Here is a 22,500-nt window from a genome sequence, read left to right on the forward strand (position 1 = left end):
CAGTCGCGCGCTGCCGCCGGAGCGGAAGGGCGGGGTCTCGCACCCCGGGGGCGAGGAGCAAGGGAGGTGGCGCGGCTTGGGGGCGGAGCCCGGGGCGCGCGTCTCGAGGCGTAAGCTACGTCGTCACGTCAGCGCGGGAGAGAGAAAGAGAGGAGCCGACTCGGCAGGGACTGGGGGACGGAGCCGAGCGAGGGTGGGAGTGAGCGTTCGAACGAAGAGGGGAAAGGCGGCCACTCGTGTCTGAGAGACCGCGCAAGGGAGTGGGAACGGTGGGGGCAGGGCGGGGAAGAAGAAAGGCCGAGAGAAGGAGGCAGACGGAGGCTGGTAGTGGAGGTGGTAGGGGGAGAAGGAGGAGCTGGAGGAGGGTTGGGGCTGAGAGACCGAGAGAAGCGGTCGCGCGAGGGAGGGGAGGGAAAAAGGGGGGGGTCACGCGGGGGCGCGCGCGCACCGGGAGCGCGCTCGGAGGCGAGTGGAACTGGATCGGGTTTGCTGCCAGCGGCGTGAGCTTCGGCCGCCATTTTACAACAGCTCCACTCGCGCCGGACACAGGGAGCAGCGAGCACGCGTATTCCGCAACCCGATCCCCTCGGACAGGATTGCTCCGCCGCAAGCCAACGGGGAGGTAACGACCGCCGGGACTCGGGTCTGGGAGGGGAGCTCCATGACATTGTGGAGTGAACTGGGGGAGGGCGGCGCGGGGAGAAACCGGCTTTTCTGGAAAATGGATTCCAAGGGGGAGAGCAGCACGTTGACTGGGGCTGCTTGGGAGTAGGCCGCTGCCCGCGCCGCCACTTCCTCCTCTCCATGTGCTGCCACCGTTTGGGCTTTGTCTGCGGCGCTCCGGGAGGAGGCGCCTCCGCGGCCCCGTGGCCCGCGCGGACCGCAAGCAGCGGCGGAGTTGGTGCTGTCGTGGCCGTCATCGCGGCGCGAGAGTGGGCGGAGAGGAGCGGGTCCCGTCCCGCAGCCGTGCGGCAGGCTTGGGCGGTGCTCTGACCCGCGGGCGTTGTGCTTTTCGTGGAACGCCCTCACGTCGCCGGGTTGTTGGCCCCGGCGCCGCAGTCACTGCACCGAGGGGCGAGGGGAGGGGGCTTGCACTTCAAGCCGCAGGTCACGTCTCGGTCGGGCTGCCTGGGGTCGCGGGCGCCTGGGGCAGAGAGCCATGTGTCACGGCGGAGACGGCGGCGCTGGGTTTGGGAGGCGACGGGGAGAGCCTGTGGCCAGGCGCTGCCGCGGCCTCGGTGTCGGGGGGCGAGATTGTGCTGCTGCAGCTTTCTGGGGGCTCCGGCCGCGGCTTCGGGTTGATGTTGGGAGCCGGTGACGGTCGTTTTGGCCTGGCACTCGGTGGGTTTCCGTTGAAGGAAGTTGTAGGACATTGGAAGGCGCAGAGCACGTGTTTCTAATGGGCTCCCGGCGGCCGCAGTGGTGAGGCTGCCGCTCTGGGAGCGGAGTCGGGGGCGGGCTTTGGGGTGCGGGGGTGAAGGGTGGAGAAATTGGGTGGTGGGAAGGTGGCATGTGTGAGCGCTTTGTTCTTCGCTGGCTGTTGTTACTGATCTATGAGCGGCAGGCGGGAAAGAGCGCGCACTTTGGGGGTTTACCTTTGAGAAGGACGAGTCCAGCTTTGCTGTCTCCACACACTATTCATTTTTCGTACGGGCAGAGCTGCATGTGGCACGGTGGCTCGTCCCCATGCTGGTTCGACTTCATTTGTAATATGGTTTTTCTTAGGGAGTGTTAGCAGGTGAGTCAGGGGTGGTGCTAAGGAAGAACATAGTGAATTGGTCCTTCTGTGCCCAGCGCTCCAAATCTGGTTTGTCAAGGCGATAGTGACTGTACGGTTTCTTTAAAGGGAGGCGCAGGCTAGGTGGTGTAGTAAATGGTAGAGAAAGTAAAGATTGGGGCTCTCGTATTGTTCTCTATTCTCTTTGAAGATCCTAGTTTAATTTTGCTTATTGCGTTTGAACAGATCTCTGGAAACATGGCTACAGAACATGTTAATGGAAATGGTACTGAAGAGCCCATGGATACTACTTCTGCAGTTATCCATTCAGAAAATTTTCAGACATTGCTTGATGCTGGTTTACCACAGAAAGTTGCTGAAAAACTAGATGAAATTTACGTTGCAGGTAAGAACTAACACTTGCAAAATTACATTATGAAACTTTTCTATTGGATTTCTGGCTTTGAGCTAAAATAGCAACTTTTTGTGGTTTCCAATTAAGTGTGGGAACTGAAGTTTTGCCTTGTTGTGACAACTGGTTAATTTAGGTTTGCTCTAGAGGTTAAGGTGTATAGAGGGAGGGAAAAATGGAGGTTAGGAGCTAAAGGCTGGTTGGCCTGATGGATTAGTATATGACAGGAGCAACAGCTGCTCAATGTTGGGAGCAGGCCATGTGACTTTTTTGGGGGTATTTTTATAGTAGGATTCTTGTTAAATAACTTGGTAACTGTAGGTTTGTTTTTCTTGTCGTGGCTGTTATTTTATTTCTAGTGGTATTTGAAATTGAGTAGAGAGGTTCAATTGTCATGCTTGGTACTTTGTTGGTTGGTTATAGGATTTGTAAGCCTATATACTTGTAGAAATGCGTAGTGTTCAGAACTATCTGAGTTGGACACAAAACAAGATGTAATAGGAGGTGACTTATTTTAAGTGTGGTTGAGAGGCCTTATTTAGTTCAGAATGGCTGTAAAGAGTGTGTGTGTTTCATTATGTACATAGGTAAGGGGAATAGAATTGTTGGCACACATGTATCTTATTGGCCAGCATGGTCTTTTCTAAAAGAGTCTTTTCCAAAGGTGTTAAAAGTTGATAACTAATTAAGCTTTCTCTTCTCCAGGGCTAGTTGCACATAGTGATTTAGATGAAAGAGCTATCGAAGCTTTAAAAGAATTCAATGAAGACGGCGCATTGGCAGTTCTTCAACAGTTTAAAGACAGTGATCTCTCTCATGTTCAGGTAATGTTAATCTAACGTCAGTGTAAAAAGAATTTTGAAAATTGACTAGTTTTGGTATGCTCTTTTAAGTTTTATTAGTTGCAAATATAATTATTGTTAAATGTGAATGGAAAATTTCTTTACAGAACAAAAGTGCCTTTTTATGTGGAGTCATGAAGACTTATAGGCAGAGAGAAAAACAGGGGACCAAAGTAGCAGACTCTAGTAAAGGACCAGATGAGGCCAAAATTAAGGTATGTCTTTAAAAACTCACTTTAGTTGTAAAGTCCTTTTAAGTATTTTCTAGTTTTGGTAAATATTCCTTGGGTGTGAAGTAGATGGGTGTATTTTTAAGATGTTGAGGTAATTTATCAATCTTTTCTGATTATTTTTCTTTGTAAAGTTTCCTGCCTTTAATTATTTGTTTCTAAAACTATTAACTGTTCTTGGGTTTATCTTGTTACCCAGTTACTGATGTTTAAGTCTGTGCTGTTGGTATTCCCAATAAAAGATTTAAAGTACATCCTCATATTTCTAGATAAGTTTTTGAAATGCTGCAAGTCCAGGTTACTGACAGTTGAACCTAACTGGGAGGGAATCAGTTCACCTCATGCTGGTGGAGAGTGTACAATTAGCAGCTGGCTGCTTTTCTTAGGAGTCTCAAGCCCCAGTGAATTTAGAATTTTAACACTGCTGCTCTACTCTGTTAGTATGGGTTATTAAGGTTAGTTTGTTTATTTCTAAAAACAGCTTTTAACAATAAGATTGTATAGTATGGAAATGTAAATGAGGATTGGAAGGCTTTTTTTGTTTGTTTGCTTTAAGGTCATGTGGAAAAATAAATGGTCTCAAATTCAGCTAGGTTTTGAGTTTTGTTTGGACTTTTTTAGTTCGTAGAAAATATGGTGATTATATTTTCAACCTAGTGCTCTTATGGTTTAAGAAAGTCAGTTATTAAGAAGGGAATAGGTATTGGGTGGTGTTTTAGTGGTATAGGAAGAGAGAATCCTAGAATATTAGGAAGATTGGAATATGGAGTTAACTGTTAATATCAACCATGAAACTTGAGACTTTCGTAGATCTAGCTGTGAGTGAATTGAGTTTGAACTATAAATTGAGTTTTTCCATAAAAATGGGGTATGGTTGTCCTTATTGTAGTTATGTCAGTTGTAATTAATCTACATTTGAGAGTTAGAATTTATTAAAATTTTATAAATTTTAAGTTTGTGTGACCTTCAGTTCTATCTTTGGAAGGGGGTGGGTTATTAAAGCTTTAATGGGACTTTAATTGTGGCAGGAAGGCATAGGATGTTTGACAGAGGGAAGTAGTTTTTCCTTTTTGTTTTTACGGGTTGACTGAAGGTATTATTTGGGTCATATAAAGATTAAGGTTAAAAAAAAGCATAACTCCTTTATAGCACAGGGATTACATATGAGAAAAAGAAAAGAGCCATTTCATGGTTTAGTTTATGTGATAGTCATAGATTTGTTTTAGTTTTGTTACCTACTGTTGCACCATTAAGCAGTCATATTTCGTTGTAACAGAGCTGCTTAGAGTATGTAGCTTTTTGTGAACCTTTTTGTTAGAAAGATTAGAAATAAAGGAATTTTTATGAATTGTTTTTTCATAAATATTTGATGTTGAGTAGAAACTGTTAAGACTCTACTTAGTCACTTTTAATTTTAGAGACTGAGATGACCCTAAATTATTTAACAGCATTTTGATAAGTTTTGTCATGTGGCTGGTGTTAGTCTGTTCTTATTTCCGAATTTACCAGCTAATTGGTAGATTGGCTTTACTTAGAAAAATAGTTTTGTGGCTTTGTTGTTGAGATGGTAGAAAAAGGGAATAATTCTTAACTTTTTCCTTAGGTTAATGGTGGACTACTACTTTATAATTTTTTTGTCTATGGAAAGGGATAAAGAGAGGCTCTTAAAATTCTGAGTAAATATGGGTTGCATAAATTTTAATAGTTCAATTTCAGAGAGATAAAATATAGAAGTTATGTCACATTGTTACAGTGTCATAAAGTTTTCAGTCTTTTTGGCTCTTATATTTGCCTAATGATCCATGCTGTTCAGGGTAGCATGGTTCTTTAATGTCAAATAATAAGAGGTTATTTTTCCTGTAGCTCCCAAGGTTCTAGACTTGGTTTGGGGAGAGTAGTTTCTTTACAGGTTGGCAAAATGCCCAGAAAGGCAGTGTGCACCTAGGAGTGGGGTACAGGGATTTTATTGAGTAAGAAATCCTGATTTGGGAGATACTTGACCAAATTAGGTATAATCTTTTTTTAGGAAGTATTGGCAGAGTAGATACACCTTGTTGTTCACTACTCAATAACTGGAGATTGGAAAATTATTTGAATAGGATCTGGAAATTTTGACAAGTTAAGGATATAACAAGCCCATGTTAATGGGGAAATTCTAAAACACCAGGAGTCTGTTTATGGGGCAGTGTTGTCAAGATCATTGGACAAAATTTGAACAAATTGATTTTAACTGTTAAATGCATGGGTGTGGTCTTGTGAATTAAATGTATTAATGACTTTTGAACTTTTCAAGGCACTCTTGGAAAGAACAGGCTACACACTTGATGTGACCACTGGACAGAGGAAGTATGGGGGACCGCCTCCAGATTCCGTTTATTCAGGTCAGCAGCCTTCTGTTGGCACTGAGGTAAAGAAATTAAAAACTTGTACCTTTTGTAGTAAAAGCACAGGTATCTGATTTCCTAAAGAAATTCTCCATGGTTTTTACTTCATGTTTAATTTACAGATATTTGTGGGGAAGATCCCAAGAGATCTATTTGAGGATGAACTTGTTCCATTATTTGAAAAAGCTGGACCTATATGGGATCTTCGTCTAATGATGGATCCACTTACTGGTCTTAATAGAGGTTATGCTTTTGTCACTTTTTGTACAAAAGAAGCAGCTCAGGAGGCTGTTAAACTGGTAAGTTTTTCCTTCAGTCTTCACACTCACTTAATTTTAATGCCAGTTTTTTTCTTATTATGCCTAGTGCTGATTATACAAGTGTCTTTCACATTCTGTAAACATTGTATCAGTATTCTTTGCGTGTATAGTTGATAGGATTTAGGATCTATAAGGTAGTGTGGTAGAGTTTCTAGTTATTGGCACTTGAAACATCTGGCTTAGTGGTTTTTTTTTTTGTTTGTTGAATTTATAGAAATGTGAAAAGTTTTAAGAAAATAACTGTGATAGGATTCCCATAGTTTTTGGCCACTTCTGGGCTATCCCCTTTCCAAAATATTTCACAGACATTCTGATAAATTTCTAGTTAATGAAATTAAAGATTTTTGTAGTGAGTGGCAGTATTTGATTTAAAAATGCCAAATGTTAGGTGAGGACCTAGTTATGTTTCAAATTATGGCTTATATAACTTTCCTTCTTTTTTTTTTTGTTTGTTAAATTTTTCTGTGGAGAACACCAACTTGTCTTGGGAAGTGCTTTCCCTAACTCTTCTTCAAGTTATTAAATTCTGTGATTCAAGTGGTTCCTGCATTCTATAGTTGAAGAGCTGGGGTTAAGTTAAATTTATGGAATATACCAAGAAATAACAGCTGGGGAAGAACTTTCGTAGATGGCTCACTGTGGTACATTTTGTTAAATTTGCCTTGTCTGGCTTACATGTTTTGTGGGTAATTCTAAGCAGACTTAAAATCTTCAGACTGATTTCTCCTCCTCAGTTTTTCCCCTTCCCTTATCAACAAATAATTTCACATTTTAAAGGCAAACCTTAGGGAGAAAAGTAAAACAAGTATACAGTTGTCCCTTGGTGTCTGTGGGGGATTGGTTCTAATACTCCCTTGGATACCAAAATCCACAGATTTTCACATTTCTGATATAAAATGGTGTAGTATTTTCATATAACCTATGTACATCCTCTTGTTTAAATTATCTCTGGATTACTTATAATACCTAATACAATGTAATTGCTCTGTAAATCATTGTTATACTGTATTGTTTGAGGAATAATGACAAGAAAAAAGTCTGCACATGTTCAGTACAGACAGTTTTTTTCCTCTTAATATTTTTGACCCGCGGTTGCCTGAATCCATGGATGCAGAACCCATAGATGCTGAGGGCCAACTGTACTTTGTTTTCCTGTTCTATATTGCTTGAATCTCTCCACCAGTATGTAAATGATAAGAGGTTTAACATTAGAAAAGTATGCTCCTTGAATATAGGAGTCTTTAAAGAGAATTTAGGATTTCTTCTTAAATCATGGCTGATTTTCCCTCCTTAAAAGAGTGCTTACTGTTTCAGAAGGGATGTTGCTCTGTAGAGGGCCATTCACTGGTAACCTGTGAGCTGTTAAAATTTTAGTTTTAGCAGCTCAGGTAAAATGAAGGGACCTTTTAGAACTCCAGAAAGAGGTCCTTTAGAATTCATTCAGTTTAACCTCCTATAAAATAATGGAACATTTTTGCTACATAGCAATAAAGTAGCTGTAAGTTTTAATGTGAAAATAAAGAATGATTGAGAAAGCAATGAGGGATCTTACTCCAAAAAGCTAATATTGAATTTAGCCAGTGATATCAGTCCCTTTTTTAAACATTTAAAAAATGTTAAAAAGAATTATTAAACTGATATTGTAGACTCCTTTGTTCTTGCTATCAAAATATGCTGATTGTGGTGAGTCATCACTAGAACTTACTTCTGGATTTGCAGAAACCTGTCTTTCTAGTAAAGGTAAATCATTAGAGGAAGATGGTATATAATCGAGTAGTAGTATAATAATAGTGAGTAACATGATTATTTTGAGTTCCCATAAGTAGACACTATCAAATATTTCAGTTTGGACAATTGTCTGGGCTTGACAAATATGTTATAATCCAAAATTTCATTGCTGTAGGGTGCTTGTTGTAGAGTCTTGTTAATAAAGTTTTTAACTATGATGCCGAAACTTCCACAGATAACCAACCAGCTTTTTGATTGGTCTAGTAACTTAACTTTTATCCTAAACCTTTTAACATTTCTTTCTGTGTTTCTCTTTTGATTTGAATCTTTGTCAGGGAGCATTATTATTTTTTACTACCTGATGAATAGGAGACTTTGCATTTTGATGCCATTTAAAAGATATGTCCAGTGGTAGTATACATCCACTGGGATGAATTGGATGTATCATTATTTGTTTTTTTTTAAAGGATGCTTTCCTGTGCATAGGATTTGGGAGATTTGCCTTAACATAGCATTAAGTGAAAGGACTAGATTTTAGAGGAAATGAAGTAATTTAAACAAAGAAAATACAAAACTCAAGTGATTTGGATGTTTTTTGTCTTGTGTTCATTCGTGGAAATGAGTACCCCTTTTCTAAATATATTCCTCATGGGAGCATACTTTGGAAACCATCCCTGCTTGTGTCATAAATCTTGAGATTGATTGTATTTGAGTTACGACTCTATTGAAGGTGAATTTTTATATAACTGAAGTGTCATTTTAGTTATTTATAACTAAATGTTGGGAAAATGCCTCCTTTGCATTATTTATAAATCAGATAGGATTGAAACACCTTCTCTTTCTGAGTGTCTTGAGGAATATCTTAGATTGAGATAGTTTTAATATTTGGCCTTTTTTTTGATACTGATTCAGTAGTGATTTGCTCCCCTACATTAAAAACTGTTGTAGATTTTAAATTTGCATTTGAATTGTAAAAATGGATTAACTGATGTTAACAGCTGAAGAAGAGGCATGAAGTTAGAAGCAGCTACAGGTTTCTAAAATGCCCTGTTTCCAGTCAACATCTGTATTTTGGGGAATAAAATTTTGTCCCTAAATGATGACAGTCTGGTTGGAGAAGCAAGATGTAAATTTGTGAAAAGTTTATTAATAGTTACCACTTGAGTGTTAAGGAACAGGAGCTATGCTAGGTGCTACATTATTACCTTTAAATTCCACCTCAGCCCTTCCAGGTAAGTAGAATTATCTTCGTTCTTAGGAGAGGATGGGTGATGTGTCTGAGGTTATACAGCTAAGTACCACAGCCTTAGTTTGATACCAGGTTTCTTTTGTTGGAATGCCTATTATTAACTAGACGTAATGATTTTAGCCAGCAGTGCAAGTTATGGCACCGGGTAGCCTGATTTTTTTTTGGTGGCTGACCGGTACAGGGATCTGAAACCCTTTGACCTTGGTGTCATAACATTGTACTCTAACCAACTGAGCCAACAGGCCAGCCTGATTCCTTAATTTATGTCGTGGTTTAGGTAGTGTTGAAAGGAACTCAGGAAGTAAGTCATGTCTCTACTGCCAGAATATTTTTGGCATCTAACTTTTTACCATCTCCATTGTCACCACTCTGGTATAAGTGGTACTTAAGGTACTAAAGAATCCTAACTCCTCTCACTGCCTTCTGTTGCCCTTTACATTTGGCAGCATAATTAGATCACAACATTCCCATGCCGAAAAATGACTTCCAGACAAGACCCTATCCAGTCAAGTTCCTTCTTACCTCTTTCCCCTTGCTCTTCTTCTTCATTACCCTTCTACCCATACTTTGCTTTCTTTTGTTCTCCAAATAAGGCATAGCCATTTCCATCTCACAGTCGCCTTCTGCTATTCTGCTTTTGCACACTTCGAAAGCAGCCTAGTTATGGCTGCTGCCTTCTTATCAGTCAGGTTCACTTAGGAGGCCTTTCCTTACTTTGAGCAGCTTACCACCCAGTTGCCCTATGACAGTATCCTGAACACATTAAAACAGATCTTCCTTAGATGAACTTGAAATTATTTCTTGACTTTGTAAATTATTTGTGTATCTTTCCCCATCAAAATATAAGTTCTCTTCTTGTATTCCTAACATTTAGAACAGTGCCACCATGTAGTAGTTCTGGATAAATAATTTGGCTGACCAGTGCCATTTAATACATCATTTATGACACAAGAATTTATCTTATATAGCTCATGGGCTGCTTTCTGTTTAAAGCATGCTCTAGCTTCCATTTGCAATAGTTTATTTCTATACTACCTTTAGTCATAGGGATTAGAGTAAGATTAATGGGTGCTTTTCCCCTTCCTTAAAGGGATATTTGGAAATATATATGGAGTTTCTGATTGTCATAAAGACAAGAAAGAAGGGTAGGCAAGTGTCTATGTATTCATGTGGTGTGCTGCTGGAATTAGAGCCTGGGGCCAGTGGTGCTGCAATGCCCATGACAGTCTTATGTAATGGAAATATCCTGGTGAAAATGCTTAATAGTGCCTATGTTACAAACACTGGAATCGATGGGATCTCTATTTGCATGTGGTATCAGTGATGTGCTCACTTGTTTTCCTTAAAAAGCCCCAGTTTACACCCATGGTAACACATTACTCCATGAAGGAATTGTTTTTTGTTTGTTTGTTTTGTTTTGTTTTGTTTGGCAGTTGGGTAGTATGTAGATGTGACCCCTGACCTTGGTGTTGCCAGCATCACACTCTCCCAAGTGAGCTAGCTGGCTAGCCACTCCATGAATGAATTCATTCGTGAGAGCATAGTCCTCACCATTCAGCCACCTCTTAAAGGCCCCAACTTTCAACAGTGGAAATCAAGCTCCCAGATGAGCTTTAGAGGGGACATTCAGACCATAGCACTTGTTAAGAGTTAAGATTTTATTTATTTATTTATTTATTTCTGATATACAATGTGGTTGATTATTGTTGCCCATTACCGAAACCTCCCTCCCTCCTCCCCCTTCCCCCTCCCATCCAACAATGTCCTTTCTGTTCACTTGTCATGTCAGCTTCAAGGAATTGTAATTGTTATGTCTTCTTCTCCCCCCCGTTTTTGTGTGTGTGTGTGAATTTATTTATTTATTTTTAGCTCCCACCAATAAGTGAGAACATGTGGTATTTCTCTTTCTGTGCCTGACTTGTTTCACTTAATATAATTCTCTCAAGGTCCATCCATGTTGTTGCAAACGGCAGTATTTCATTCGTTTTTATAGCTGAGTAGTATTCCATTGTGTAGATATACCACATTTTCCGGATCCACTCTCCAATGATGGACATTTGGGCTGGTTCCAACTCTTGGCTATTGTAAAGAGTGCTGCAATAAATATTGGGGAACACGTATATCTTCGACTTGATGATTTCCATTCCTTTGGATATATTCCCAGCAGTGGGATAGCTGCGTCGTATGGTAGATCTATCTTCAGCTGTTTAAGGAACCTCCAAACCATTTAATGCAATCCCCATTAAAATTCCTATGACATTTCTCTCAGAAATGGAAAGAACTATACAGTCATTTATCTGGAATAACAAAAGACCACGAATAGCCAAAGCAATGCTGAGCAAAAAAAAGAAAGCGGGAGGTATTACTCTCCCTGACTTTAAACTATACTACAAAGCCACAATAACCAAAACAGCATGGTACTGGTACAAAAACAGAGACACTGATCAATGGAATAGAACAGAACACCCAGAAATCAACCCACGCACTTACTGCCATTTGATCTTCGACAAAGGCATCAAGTCTATTCACTGGGGTCGGGACTCCCTCTTCAGCAAAGGGTGCTGGGATAACTGGATATCCATATGCAGAAGATTGAAACTAGACCCATACCTCTCACCATGTACTAAAATCAACTCAAAATGGATCAAGGATTTAAATATACACCCCGAAACAATAAAACTTATTAAAGAAAACATAGGAGAAACCCTTCAGCAAATAGGGCTGGGCACAGACTTCATGAATATGACCCCAAAAGCACAGGCAACCAAAGGAAAAATAAACAAATGGGACTATATCAAACTAAAAAGCTTCTGCACAGCAAAAGAAACAATTAACAGAGCTAAAAGACAACCAACAGAGTGGGAGAAAATATTTGCAAAATACACATCCAACAAAGGACTAATATCCAGAATATATAAAGAACTCAAACAACTTTACAAGAAAAAAACAAGCAACCCAATCAAAAAATGGGCAAAAGAGCTAAGCAGGCATTTCTCTAAAGAAGATATACAAAAGGCCAACAGTCATATGAAAAAATGCTCAACATCACTCAGCATCCAGGAAATGCAAATCAAAACCACACTGAGATACCATCTCACCCCAGTTAGGATGGCAAAAATCCAAAACCACGCTCTCAAGCGGCGCACTCTCCAGTGCGCCACTGGGCCGGCCCTTTTTACCCATGATTTAAATGAACATAATTGGGCTTACCTTGAAATGTTTGGCGACTTGAATCTGCATGTAATGACTAATGCCTTGGATGACAAAATCAGGATCTGAAAATATTTTGATAGCCTGGGAAAGATAGTTCATATCCAGCAAGATGGAATTGACAAAAGTCAAGTTCTATTCACAACTAACTTAACAAGTAAGCTGTGGCATGAGTCAGCAGTGTGGCGTAGTTGCCAAATAAGCTAAGGTAACATGGACTACATGTAATAGAGCTATGTGGTCTGTAAGTGAAAAATCAGTAGTAGTCTTCAGTTAATTCTAAACTCCTCAATCTCAAATCTTCATCTATAATATTATGTTAGAATGTCACTCTTGAGTGACACTTTAAAGTGCCAATATCTCTTGGTAGCACTTTAGTTTGCCGTTGTCAAGGCAGAAATGATTAGCTAAGCATAGAGAACAGCTGAGTCATATGTACAGGTTTATGAAGTGCTGTCATTTGGGGGAGGAAATAGATTTATTGCAGAATTTTTAGAGAAGTAGATTTTAGCTCAGTGTAAAGAAGACTCTATAATTAAGAAATGTTTAAGATTAAAGTGGACAGGCTTGGCAAGTAGTGGCTTTGCTGAGAAGAGTTAGTACTGAGCAATCACTTTTGGATCAGATTCTAAATCTGAGATTGCTAAATTTCTGGGACTGATGTCTATGAGGGAAGGAAAAAGTGACTTAAAAATTTGAGCCTAGATGCCAGGAATGTTCCAGACCGTACAACTCCTGTTTGGTGTTCTTAAATACTGAAACTGCATTGATTAAAGATCAAAATATATCTTTATATTTTGTTACCTCACTGTGGTACTGAGCCTGAAAGGTAGATTTTTTTTTTTGTCCTTTTTGAGACTGGCCGCACCGCGCTCAGCCAGTGAGCACTGTGAGCACACCGGTCATCCCTATATAGAACCCGCGGTGGGAGCTCTACTGCGTTCCCAGCACCGCACTCTCCCGAGTGCGCCACGGGCTTGGCCCTGAAAGGTAGATTTTTTTTTTTGTCCTTTTTGAGACTGGCCGCACCGCGCTCAGCCAGTGAGCACTGTGAGCACACCGGTCATCCCTATATAGAACCCGCGGTGGGAGCTCTACTGCGTTCCCAGCACCGCACTCTCCCGAGTGCGCCACGGGCTTGGCCCTGAAAGGTAGATTTTTGAAACTTTATTCCTAATGTCTAGAGCCCACTTTCCTAGAGTAGGAACGACCTCACATTTTTTTTTTTGTTCATTTTGATAACCCCTTAGTGTCCTGTTACACTCACTTTTGAGTGTTAGGGTTTATCAGTATTAAATTAGAACATTTATTAAGATTTCAGATTTGTTTTTATACTTCCCTTTCACCATGTAACTTAACTCCCTGTTACCCACCTGCTGGGATGAGAAGTTTTTTGAATTTAAAGTGATCGATTGGCATTAGAGTGGGAAAGTTTAAGCATTTCGAATATATGTATAAAATGAATGCTTAATCCATACGTGGAGCGTTGCTTCAGGAAGTATTCATTTCTGGGTACTTTTGTTTTATTTGGACAGTATGCCCAGAGGGTCTCTTTGTTTTGTACCTTTAATGACAATTTTATCACAGAGCCAGTTTACTTTCTATGTGTTACTATAATTGTTTCAAGGTAATTGAAAAAATATGGGTAGAGAAGAGCTTATAGTTTATTTTATAAATATTGTTATATCTTTGTGTCATTTATATTGCTCACAGACCAGAGCCATCTTTTTACCTACCCTGTCTTGGTTAACCTGAGTAGTAGGGCCAGATAGCAGAAACAGTTATTATTTTGAAGCAGCATTGTTAATGTTTGATGGAAGTGTTGACTACATCTCCTATATTTCTCTGATTATTGTTGCCTTGATGGAATTTTTTCATTCTCTGTTGTCTTGTCTTTCCCTCTTAGATTTCTTTCAAGGATTTTGGTTACTTAATAGTATTTTCTTGGTAAATCCAAGAATTCCAGTTTTACAAGTTTTTTTTTTTTTTTTTTAATTTAGATATTATTGTGACTAGCTCCTGCTTTTATCATGGTTGAAAAATAAAAATACAAAATATAAAAAATTCTGTCATGCTCAAAAGCTCCTATTTCTCCCTTTAAACATTTTGTATTTCTTTTTATTCTTTTTCTGATATTTTAATTGTTTCTGTCAACTTCTAGAGTTACATACTAGATGACCAAATTGAAAGCCATTGATTTGTCATTAAGTCTGGCTGTTTGATGCTCAGTTATAAGAATCTAGGGAATGTACGTGTTCTAAAGCAATTTATTGTGTTCTTAGGGTAACTTTATTTGTAAAATAAGGCATTATAGTCTCCTTGTCTATAATTCCATACAATGATAGATTCAACCATAGCTCATGTTTTTATGCAACATGAATCAGCTTTTAAGAGGTTCTTGGTCTAAATGGAGGAGAAAGACATGTAGTAGACAGAATATAAATGCTGTATGAGAAAACAGAGTTTGTGGCAGGATTTCTCAACCTTAGCATCACTGATATTTTAGAATAGATAATTCTTTGTTGTGGCAGGCTCTCCTGTATGAATTGTAGGATGTTTATTAGCATCTCTGGCCTCTACCTATCCACTAGTACCACCAGCAAGTGCTCCCTACCCCCCCCCCCAAGTTGTGATAGCCAAAAATATCAAATATCTGAAGATATTATCAAATGTCTCCCGGGGTGGGGGTGGTGGTGTAGAAAATCATTCCCTTGGAGAACTAGTGGTCTTTGTTAACATAGAAGGGTATTTTTGTTGACCTTTATAGGATTTAGGGATTGCATAGTATTTGATGGCTGAGTTCAATTTATAGGTAAGTAGAGTGTTTGGATGGTGGAAGTATCAGGGAAGGCATCTTTTCAGAGGCTTCGAAGTATAAAAACTGCATGTTTGAGAACTGATGTAAATAGCTAAAATATTGTTGGAGAGAAAGGCGAGGTGTAAGTAGCAGGAGTTTTAGGATGAACTTACATGATGTCTTAAGTATTTGAATTTTATCTCTTTGGTAATGGGGAGCCATTGGCAGATTTTTTTCAATAGGCAACAATTGTGATTTTTTTTTTGTTGTTGTTATGATGTCTGTGGCATAAGCAAAGAGAAATAGAGATAAACCTGGGATTAGGATGATCAGAGACTTGGATAACCTGAACTGAGTCAGTGGGTTAGAAAGTACGAAACTGTTCTGAACTGGAGGTACAGTGTTTGAACTATGTTTAATTTTGATTATCTGGAGAAGGAGAAAGGGACAGGGAGGAATCGATTATCTGAAATAGGTATGTTTTCTTCTGTTAGACCTTATGTAGCTGTTTTGCAAGAATGGGAATAACAGGGAGAAGAGTGGTTTTTCTTTTGCCATAGGCCATTCTATAAGTTGTATGGAAATTCATGTTGGTTCTTTAGTTTGTATAGCTCCAATTTTATATATGTATAAAATACATTTCAAAGTCACGTGTGGGGAAAAATTAATAATTATTACAGCTGTCACCACCATTATTAACATAAAATTTTGAGGTGTTTTAACTGTGTAATCCACATACTCCACTTTTCCAGATAACGTGGATGCTTTTGAACTTTGGTTTGTAAGTAATATTGATTGGTAGATTTGTCACTTTGACAGATGCACTTTGTAGAAATATCTATAATATTTCACCATTCTACGGGATTTGGTTACTTGAAAATTAAGTTTACTTTTTAGTGTAGTTTTATAGTTGTTTCTATATTTTTACCATAATCTACTTGTCTTTCCCCTGTATAAATTTATAATTTTATTGTATGCTTGGTGAAAATGAAATGGGGAAAAAAGTCAGGTCAGATTCAGAATAAAAAGGAGATCTGAGCTCTCTTTTTAGACTTAAATATTTGAAGCTAGAAATTCCTTATTGCAAATTTTTACAAGAGGAGGGAGAGATGGAAAAATAGATTTAGGTGCTGGTTAACAGAAAGGCAGAAAGCTTACTAGTCTTGGAATCAGTTTCCCTTGCATGAGAATAACTGGTTGGCAGAATGAATTTAAGTAGCAGTCAAGGTATTGTGGAATTAGCAATTTTTCAATTTAAATAAATTGCTCTAGCCCTGATTCCTAATTTATCAAGTTTCTTAATTTATCAAGTTTCCTAGATTTAGAGGATTTAGCATCAAATTTTTGCATTAAATTAATCCATAAACTTGTTTAATGTGTTGTCAATACAATCTTCATATCTGTCTCTCAGATAATATTTCCATTTTATGTGGGAATTATGGTAAACTGTATTTTTTAAAGGGTGAAAATACTTGATACAGTGTTGAAAGTTTAATTTGTTAAAGTTTTGCTTTTGTGAATGGGATTTGCATAGCTTCTGTAGTAAACACTTCTAATCATATATTAAAAACATGTCGCACTTTTTCACCTTTCAGTATAATAATCATGAAATTCGTTCTGGAAAACACATTGGTGTCTGCATCTCAGTTGCCAACAATAGGCTTTTTGTGGGCTCTATTCCTAAGAGTAAAACCAAGGAACAGATTCTTGAAGAATTTAGCAAAGTAACAGGTAAGTTGGATTTATTTGGTAGGAGGCGAAACTTAATAATGAAGATAGTAACATGTTTCTGTGTGCCAGGCATTGTTCTAAACACTACATTTATTGACTTGAATCCTCACTACTTTATGAGGTAGGAAACCCCACTTTTTAGATAAGGAAATCAGGCACAGAGGGTTTTGAGAAATAACTTGCTGAAAGTTATGCAATTAGGAAGGAGTACGGCTGGGATTTGAACTCAGTTTGCAAAATCATTGTTCTGATTCCCCTGTTTTTGCAAGATTTTATTTCTTTGTGTGTTCGTTTTCTGGGTGTTAGTTGATATTCTTTGTAGAATCGTATGAATAATTTATTTTTTCAAATTATGGGAATAATTATTGTTATAAGCAGAGATACATTGTCGATATGAGTGTAATTTCTTTGAATTGTAAAACATTTTTTGTAACAGTTTTCCAAATGACAGGCTGCTTTTATTAGAAAATATTTTTGTCTGCCTACAGTGTTTAGCAAGTTATCAGCCTGTTATCAGTCTTCAGGAACATTAGAAATTCTTATGCAGTACTAATACTTGTACTTTCATTTGAAATAAAACTATTGATATCTGAGGCCAGAGAAGTGCCATTAAAAAGAATCTTAGGGCTGGTTGATTAGCTCAGTTGGTTAGAGCACAGCCTTGTAGCACCAAGTTCACAGGTTCAGATCCCTGTACTGGCCAGCTGCCAAAAAAAATAATAATTAAAAAAAATTCAGTGTTTGCATAACAAGTAATCATACTATACTGTCATTTTTCTGTAATAATTGTGTGAAGATTTTGTCTGCCTGTGATTTGATTAGTGGAAGCAAAATAGTCCTTAGGTCTAATTAAAAAGAACACGTTTTCTTTTCCTGGAGGTTTCTGTGTTTGGAAAACTTGTAAAGGGTGGATTAGGAAAATTAATTTCCCTGAATGATTGTTTGCTTTCAGAGGGTCTTACAGACGTCATTTTATACCACCAACCGGATGACAAGAAAAAAAACAGAGGCTTTTGCTTTCTTGAATATGAAGATCACAAAACAGCTGCCCAGGCGAGACGTAGATTAATGAGTGGTAAAGTCAAGGTCTGGGGAAATGTTGGAACTGTTGAATGGGCTGATCCTATAGAAGATCCTGATCCCGAGGTTATGGCAAAGGTAATGATAGTTAAGTTCAAAATCTTTTTGAGGGATTTATGGGAGAAGGGTGGAGGGAGAAGAACTTTTAAAATAAATTGTATACATTTTTTTAAACCATATTTTTGAAGGCTAGAGAAGTGGTTTTTATTAAGGGATTAACAGCATACACTTAGAAATACAGTGTGAAGGGAAAGTGAGCGTAGACATTTATTCGTGAACACTTAGCCATGATTTTGTAGCCATCAGAATTTCATGAGGAAGTAATTAGCCTACATGCTGTAGGCATGGTTCACTTCCATTTTTGTGTTGGTTCTAAGAGCAGTTTCTTCTGAGATTTTGAGCACGGCACCATTAGATTATATGGTTTTTGTGTTAAAAGTCCTACTCCTAAAAATAGGGAACTGCCCGCTGCAGAGCTGCTGCAGTTACAGAGTTTAGCTATTATTAGGTATCCTGCTTCAGCAGTCAGTTCAGACATCCTATGAGGATAAACATCTCTTGAGTCAACAATTTACCATACTAGTGCAGTTTGCAGTTAGGTTATTCTACCCTTTGTCTTTTAAGCATCCCTCTTTAATAGTTACAGGCCTAGGTGTCAAATACAACTAGCTGAGTTAATGCAAGAGGGGAATGTGAACTGTCAGGAGAACTATGAATTTTATCAAAGGATAAGTGATCTTAGAGGACAGAAGATCTTTGGGATTCTTTTTTCCTCTGGCCTGTGAAGCTCTCTTTGGGTGAGCATTTTAGATTGTCAGCTGCTATGCAAGAATTTTGGGGAGGAAGTGATAATATGTCTTAGCCAAAAGGTTAAGTTTTGTAATTGTACTTCGAGAAGCTTTCAGGATTGAGAGAACAATTTATCTTATCAATATTTTGAATGCTCCCTCCCCCATTATCTAACATTTCTAAGACAGGGCCTGATTAATTTTGACCACCTGTGTTTAAGTGTTAAACATGCAACAGTTCTCTCAGAGAGCATGGTATTTACATTGTTGGGAAATAACAATCCCTTTTTGATTGTAAAATAATTAATTTAATAAAAACTACTAAGCATATAGTCTTTTACCTTTTAAATATACTTTGTTTATTAGAGCAGTTTTAGATTTGCAGCAAAATTGAGTACAAAGGGCAGAATTCTCACATATCTCATGCCCCCACACATGCACAGCCTCTCCTGCTATCACCATTCTGCACTGGAGAGGTAACATTTGTTAAAAATTGATGAACCTACATCAATCACCCAAAGTCCGTAGTTTACATTAGGGTTTATTCTTGGTGTTGTACATTCTATGGATTTTGACAAGTGTATAATGACATGTATTCACCCTTACGGTATCATACAGAATAGTTTCACTGCCCTAAAAATCTTCTCTGCTTTGCCTAGTTACCCTTCCTCCTAACCCCTGGCAATCAGTGATACTTCTATTGTCTCCATAATCTTTCCTTTTCAGAATATCATATAGTTGGGATCATATAGTATGTAGCATTTTCAGATTGGCTTCTTTCATTTAGTACTATGTACTTAAGATTTCTCCATGTCTTTTTGTGTCCTTATAGCTCACTTCTATAGTGGTGAATAATGTTTCATTCTGTATGTACCACTGTTTGTTTATTCATTCATGGTTACTTCCAATTTGTGTCAATTATGAGTAAAGCTGCTATAAATATTTGTGTGCAGGTTTTGTGTGGACATGTTTTTAGCTCTTGGGTAAATTCGAAGGAGTGAGATAGCTGGACTGTATGGTAAGAGAATGTTTAGTTTTACGAAGCTGCCAGCTGTCTTCTAAAGGGACTGTACCATTTTGTATCCCCACCAGCAATGAATGAGAGCTTCTGTTGCTTCATATCCTCACTTGCATTTTATGTTGTTAATGTTTTGGATTTTGGCTATTCTAATAGATTTGTAGTGTTACCTCACTTTTGTTTTAGCTGCAGTTCCCTAATGATGGATGACGTTGAGCATCTTTTCATGTGCTTCTTTGCTACCTTATATATTTTTTTTGGTAAGGTATCTGTTTTAGGTATTTTGACCTCATCCAGCAATCCTGCTCCTTGGTATTCACCCAAAGGATTTGAGAACTTTGGTTTTTATATTTCTAATATTCTTCTACTGGCTTGTGATTCAAGATACTTTGCAGGGTGGGGTGGGGGTATCTTGGAAATTGCATTTGTTGGAAATACACAGGGAGTTTTGTTTTTGTTTTTCCAGGTAAAAGTACTGTTTGTACGCAACCTTGCCAATACTGTAACAGAAGAGATTTTAGAAAAGGCATTTAGTCAGTTTGGAAAACTGGAACGAGTGAAGAAACTAAAAGATTATGCTTTCATTCATTTTGATGAGCGAGATGGTGCTGTCAAGGTAAATGAAGTGGTGGAATTATCTTAGGCATCTAAATCAGGCTAACAATTTTTTAGTTATTCTAGAATCAAAACATTTTGAGAATAGGAAGAAACTCAGAGGTCGTGGAATCCTCTCAAGCTAACATTTACTGGCCCTAATTTAGTGAGTTAGGCAGTTTCATAAGTTAAACAAACTAGTTGGAAAGCTGGATCGTTAAATAAAATCTAACAATCCTATTTTATCTTACTGGATGAGGCCTGCTTTTATATTGATTATTACCTATAGGCCTGCTTTTACATTGATTATTATCTAATTTTTTAAGGCTATGGAAGAAATGAATGGCAAAGACTTGGAGGGAGAAAATATTGAAATTGTTTTCGCTAAGCCACCAGATCAGAAAAGGAAAGAAAGAAAGGCTCAGAGGCAAGCAGCGAAGAATCAGATGTAAGTGAAATTTGTATTTTTTTTTTTTTTTTTAATTTGTATACATTTTAATGTTGGTGTACTAACGGGGTAATAACAGATATTGCTCAGACTTGTTAAACAAATACATAACATATGTTTACCTTTTTAAGAAGACTTGAAAGCTTTGAGTTGTTGGGACATGTTAAGGATCTCAAGAAATGAGCTCTTGTTATTGACCATACTTGTGAAAATCATAATCCTAAATAACTGAAATTTTGTTTAATAGATGAAAAATTAATCTAGCATATTTTCCACTGTATTTTATGAAATATGCTTCTGGAAATTTGTTTTAAATCTTAGCTGTCCAAACATTTTAATATATTTGGTTAATGAGTAAAGTTCTATTTTAGGGAGGTAGAAAATATTAAATCTTCAATTATGATAGACTCTGCTTCCTTTATACCAAAAAGAGGCTTCTTTACCAATAAATAGTGCCCATTGCCACCCCAGTGATTCATATACTGTGTATAGATTTTGAAAAATGAAATAAGACAATGTAGTTAATAAAATAACACAGTATTCAGATTAGAAAAAAAGTAGGTGTGTAATGAGTTGTATTAGTTGGAGAGACCTTTCTAGGGGATCTATAAAGGATATCTGCTTATTAAGACAGTGAAGAAAAGTTTAGTTGGGTAAGAATTGAAGTTAAAAAAAAATTAGTTGGAAATTGATTTCTAAGGAGGAAAGTGGGTAATTGCTTTTGAGGTGAGAACTAGTCACTGTTAGTATTATTTAAGGACAGTTTTCTCTTCATTGCCCTGTATGGGGTGCAAAAAAAGACAAAGATGCTTCTGCATATTTCTTTTATTCCATAATCAGAAAAGGGACCAAGTTCTAGTTTATACAGTTAATTGTGCAGTTGAGCAAGTTGGCAAATTTTGAACTTCAGTTTCTTTTTTTTTTTTGTGTGTGTGTGTGTGTGTAACTGAGTTGATAATGTTTCTCACTCATAGATTAGATCTAATGCATTGGACCGATAGTGGAATTGAGACCTGTAGAGATCTGAGGCCTGCGATGTTGAAGGATACAGGTAAGGAGGTGAGCCAGCTAATTTCTTCAGGTGTCGTGAAGAACTGAGTTTTCCCTGTGAATGTAGCAGCAGATCCTAGAAAGTAAATATTGACTTCTCAGAAAGGCAGGGAGGGAGGGATCAAGAAATGATCTTGGGATAGCTGAACATTGTCCTCGAAAGCTAAATATTCTTTACGACTTGTTTTCCATAAAGGGCAGTCTACCTCACTAATAAATACATGCTTTATATCATCATAATTCCTCCCATTTCTAGTAGAGAAACATTTTATTGAGTTGAAGTATTGTTGTCTGTAGTATTCTGAGTGTGATTAAATAGCATTGTTTTTTTTGTGTGTGTGTCTTTTTTCATGACCGGCAACGGATCGCAACCCTCAGTGTCGCGCCCGTACCGGACCGGGACCGGCCACGGGATCGCAACCCTCGCTGTTGCTCCCGCCCCTCGCTCAGCCAGTGAGTGGCCGGTCTGTATGTGGGATCCGAACCCTCGGCGGGAGCGCCACCACGCTTCCCAAGCGGTGCACTACAGCAGTGCGCCACCGGGCCGGCCCCAGTTTCTTTGATTCTAAAGTGGGACTAGACTAGATTATGTATCATCTGAGTGACCTATACTTGTTCTGGGACTAAAGAAATGTGCTTTATAGTTTTGGTGATAATACAAAAGAAAAAAGACTACAAAGATTAGTTACTTTTAATGCCCTGTATCTCAAATTTCTGAGTATACTGTATGCAGTGTAAAATGATAACTTTTTCATAACTCTTTCATGAGACAGACTATGGTTAATTTATTATAGTAGCACCAGAATGGAAGTATAAGCGATTATATTAAATATATTATTAGAGCAGTTATTTTTGTGAATTCATACTAAATAGAAGGTGGAGGTTATCAGTATATCTGTTAA

General features: G+C 38.3%; 1 protein-coding gene across 6 annotated transcripts in view; it reads left to right on the top strand.

Annotated features, from left to right (window-relative positions):
• The first annotated feature begins 387 nt into the window (after positions 1-387).
• Positions 388-22,500, top strand: part of SYNCRIP (synaptotagmin binding, cytoplasmic RNA interacting protein) — a 32,319-nt gene continuing 10,206 nt past the window's right edge. For 2 of the 6 annotated variants that reach the window (XM_008579827.1, XM_008579825.1), the window contains exons 1-10: positions 388-622; positions 1,964-2,123; positions 2,835-2,953; positions 3,079-3,186; positions 5,495-5,608; positions 5,708-5,884; positions 16,485-16,620; positions 17,573-17,778; positions 19,973-20,122; positions 20,427-20,548. In XM_008579827.1, coding sequence (XP_008578049.1) covers positions 1,976-2,123; positions 2,835-2,953; positions 3,079-3,186; positions 5,495-5,608; positions 5,708-5,884; positions 16,485-16,620; positions 17,573-17,778; positions 19,973-20,122; positions 20,427-20,548 — 1,280 coding nt within the window. In that variant the 5' untranslated portion in view covers positions 388-622; positions 1,964-1,975. The remainder of the gene's footprint in view (positions 623-1,963; positions 2,124-2,834; positions 2,954-3,078; positions 3,187-5,494; positions 5,609-5,707; positions 5,885-16,484; positions 16,621-17,572; positions 17,779-19,972; positions 20,123-20,426; positions 20,549-22,500) is intronic. The other 4 variants (XM_008579824.1, XR_551034.1, XM_008579826.1 and 1 more) reach the window with 4 other exon arrangements.

This window comes from Galeopterus variegatus, unplaced genomic scaffold, assembly GCF_000696425.1.
Source record: "Galeopterus variegatus unplaced genomic scaffold, G_variegatus-3.0.2 Scaffold1963, whole genome shotgun sequence".
Taxonomy (NCBI): domain Eukaryota; kingdom Metazoa; phylum Chordata; class Mammalia; order Dermoptera; family Cynocephalidae; genus Galeopterus; species Galeopterus variegatus.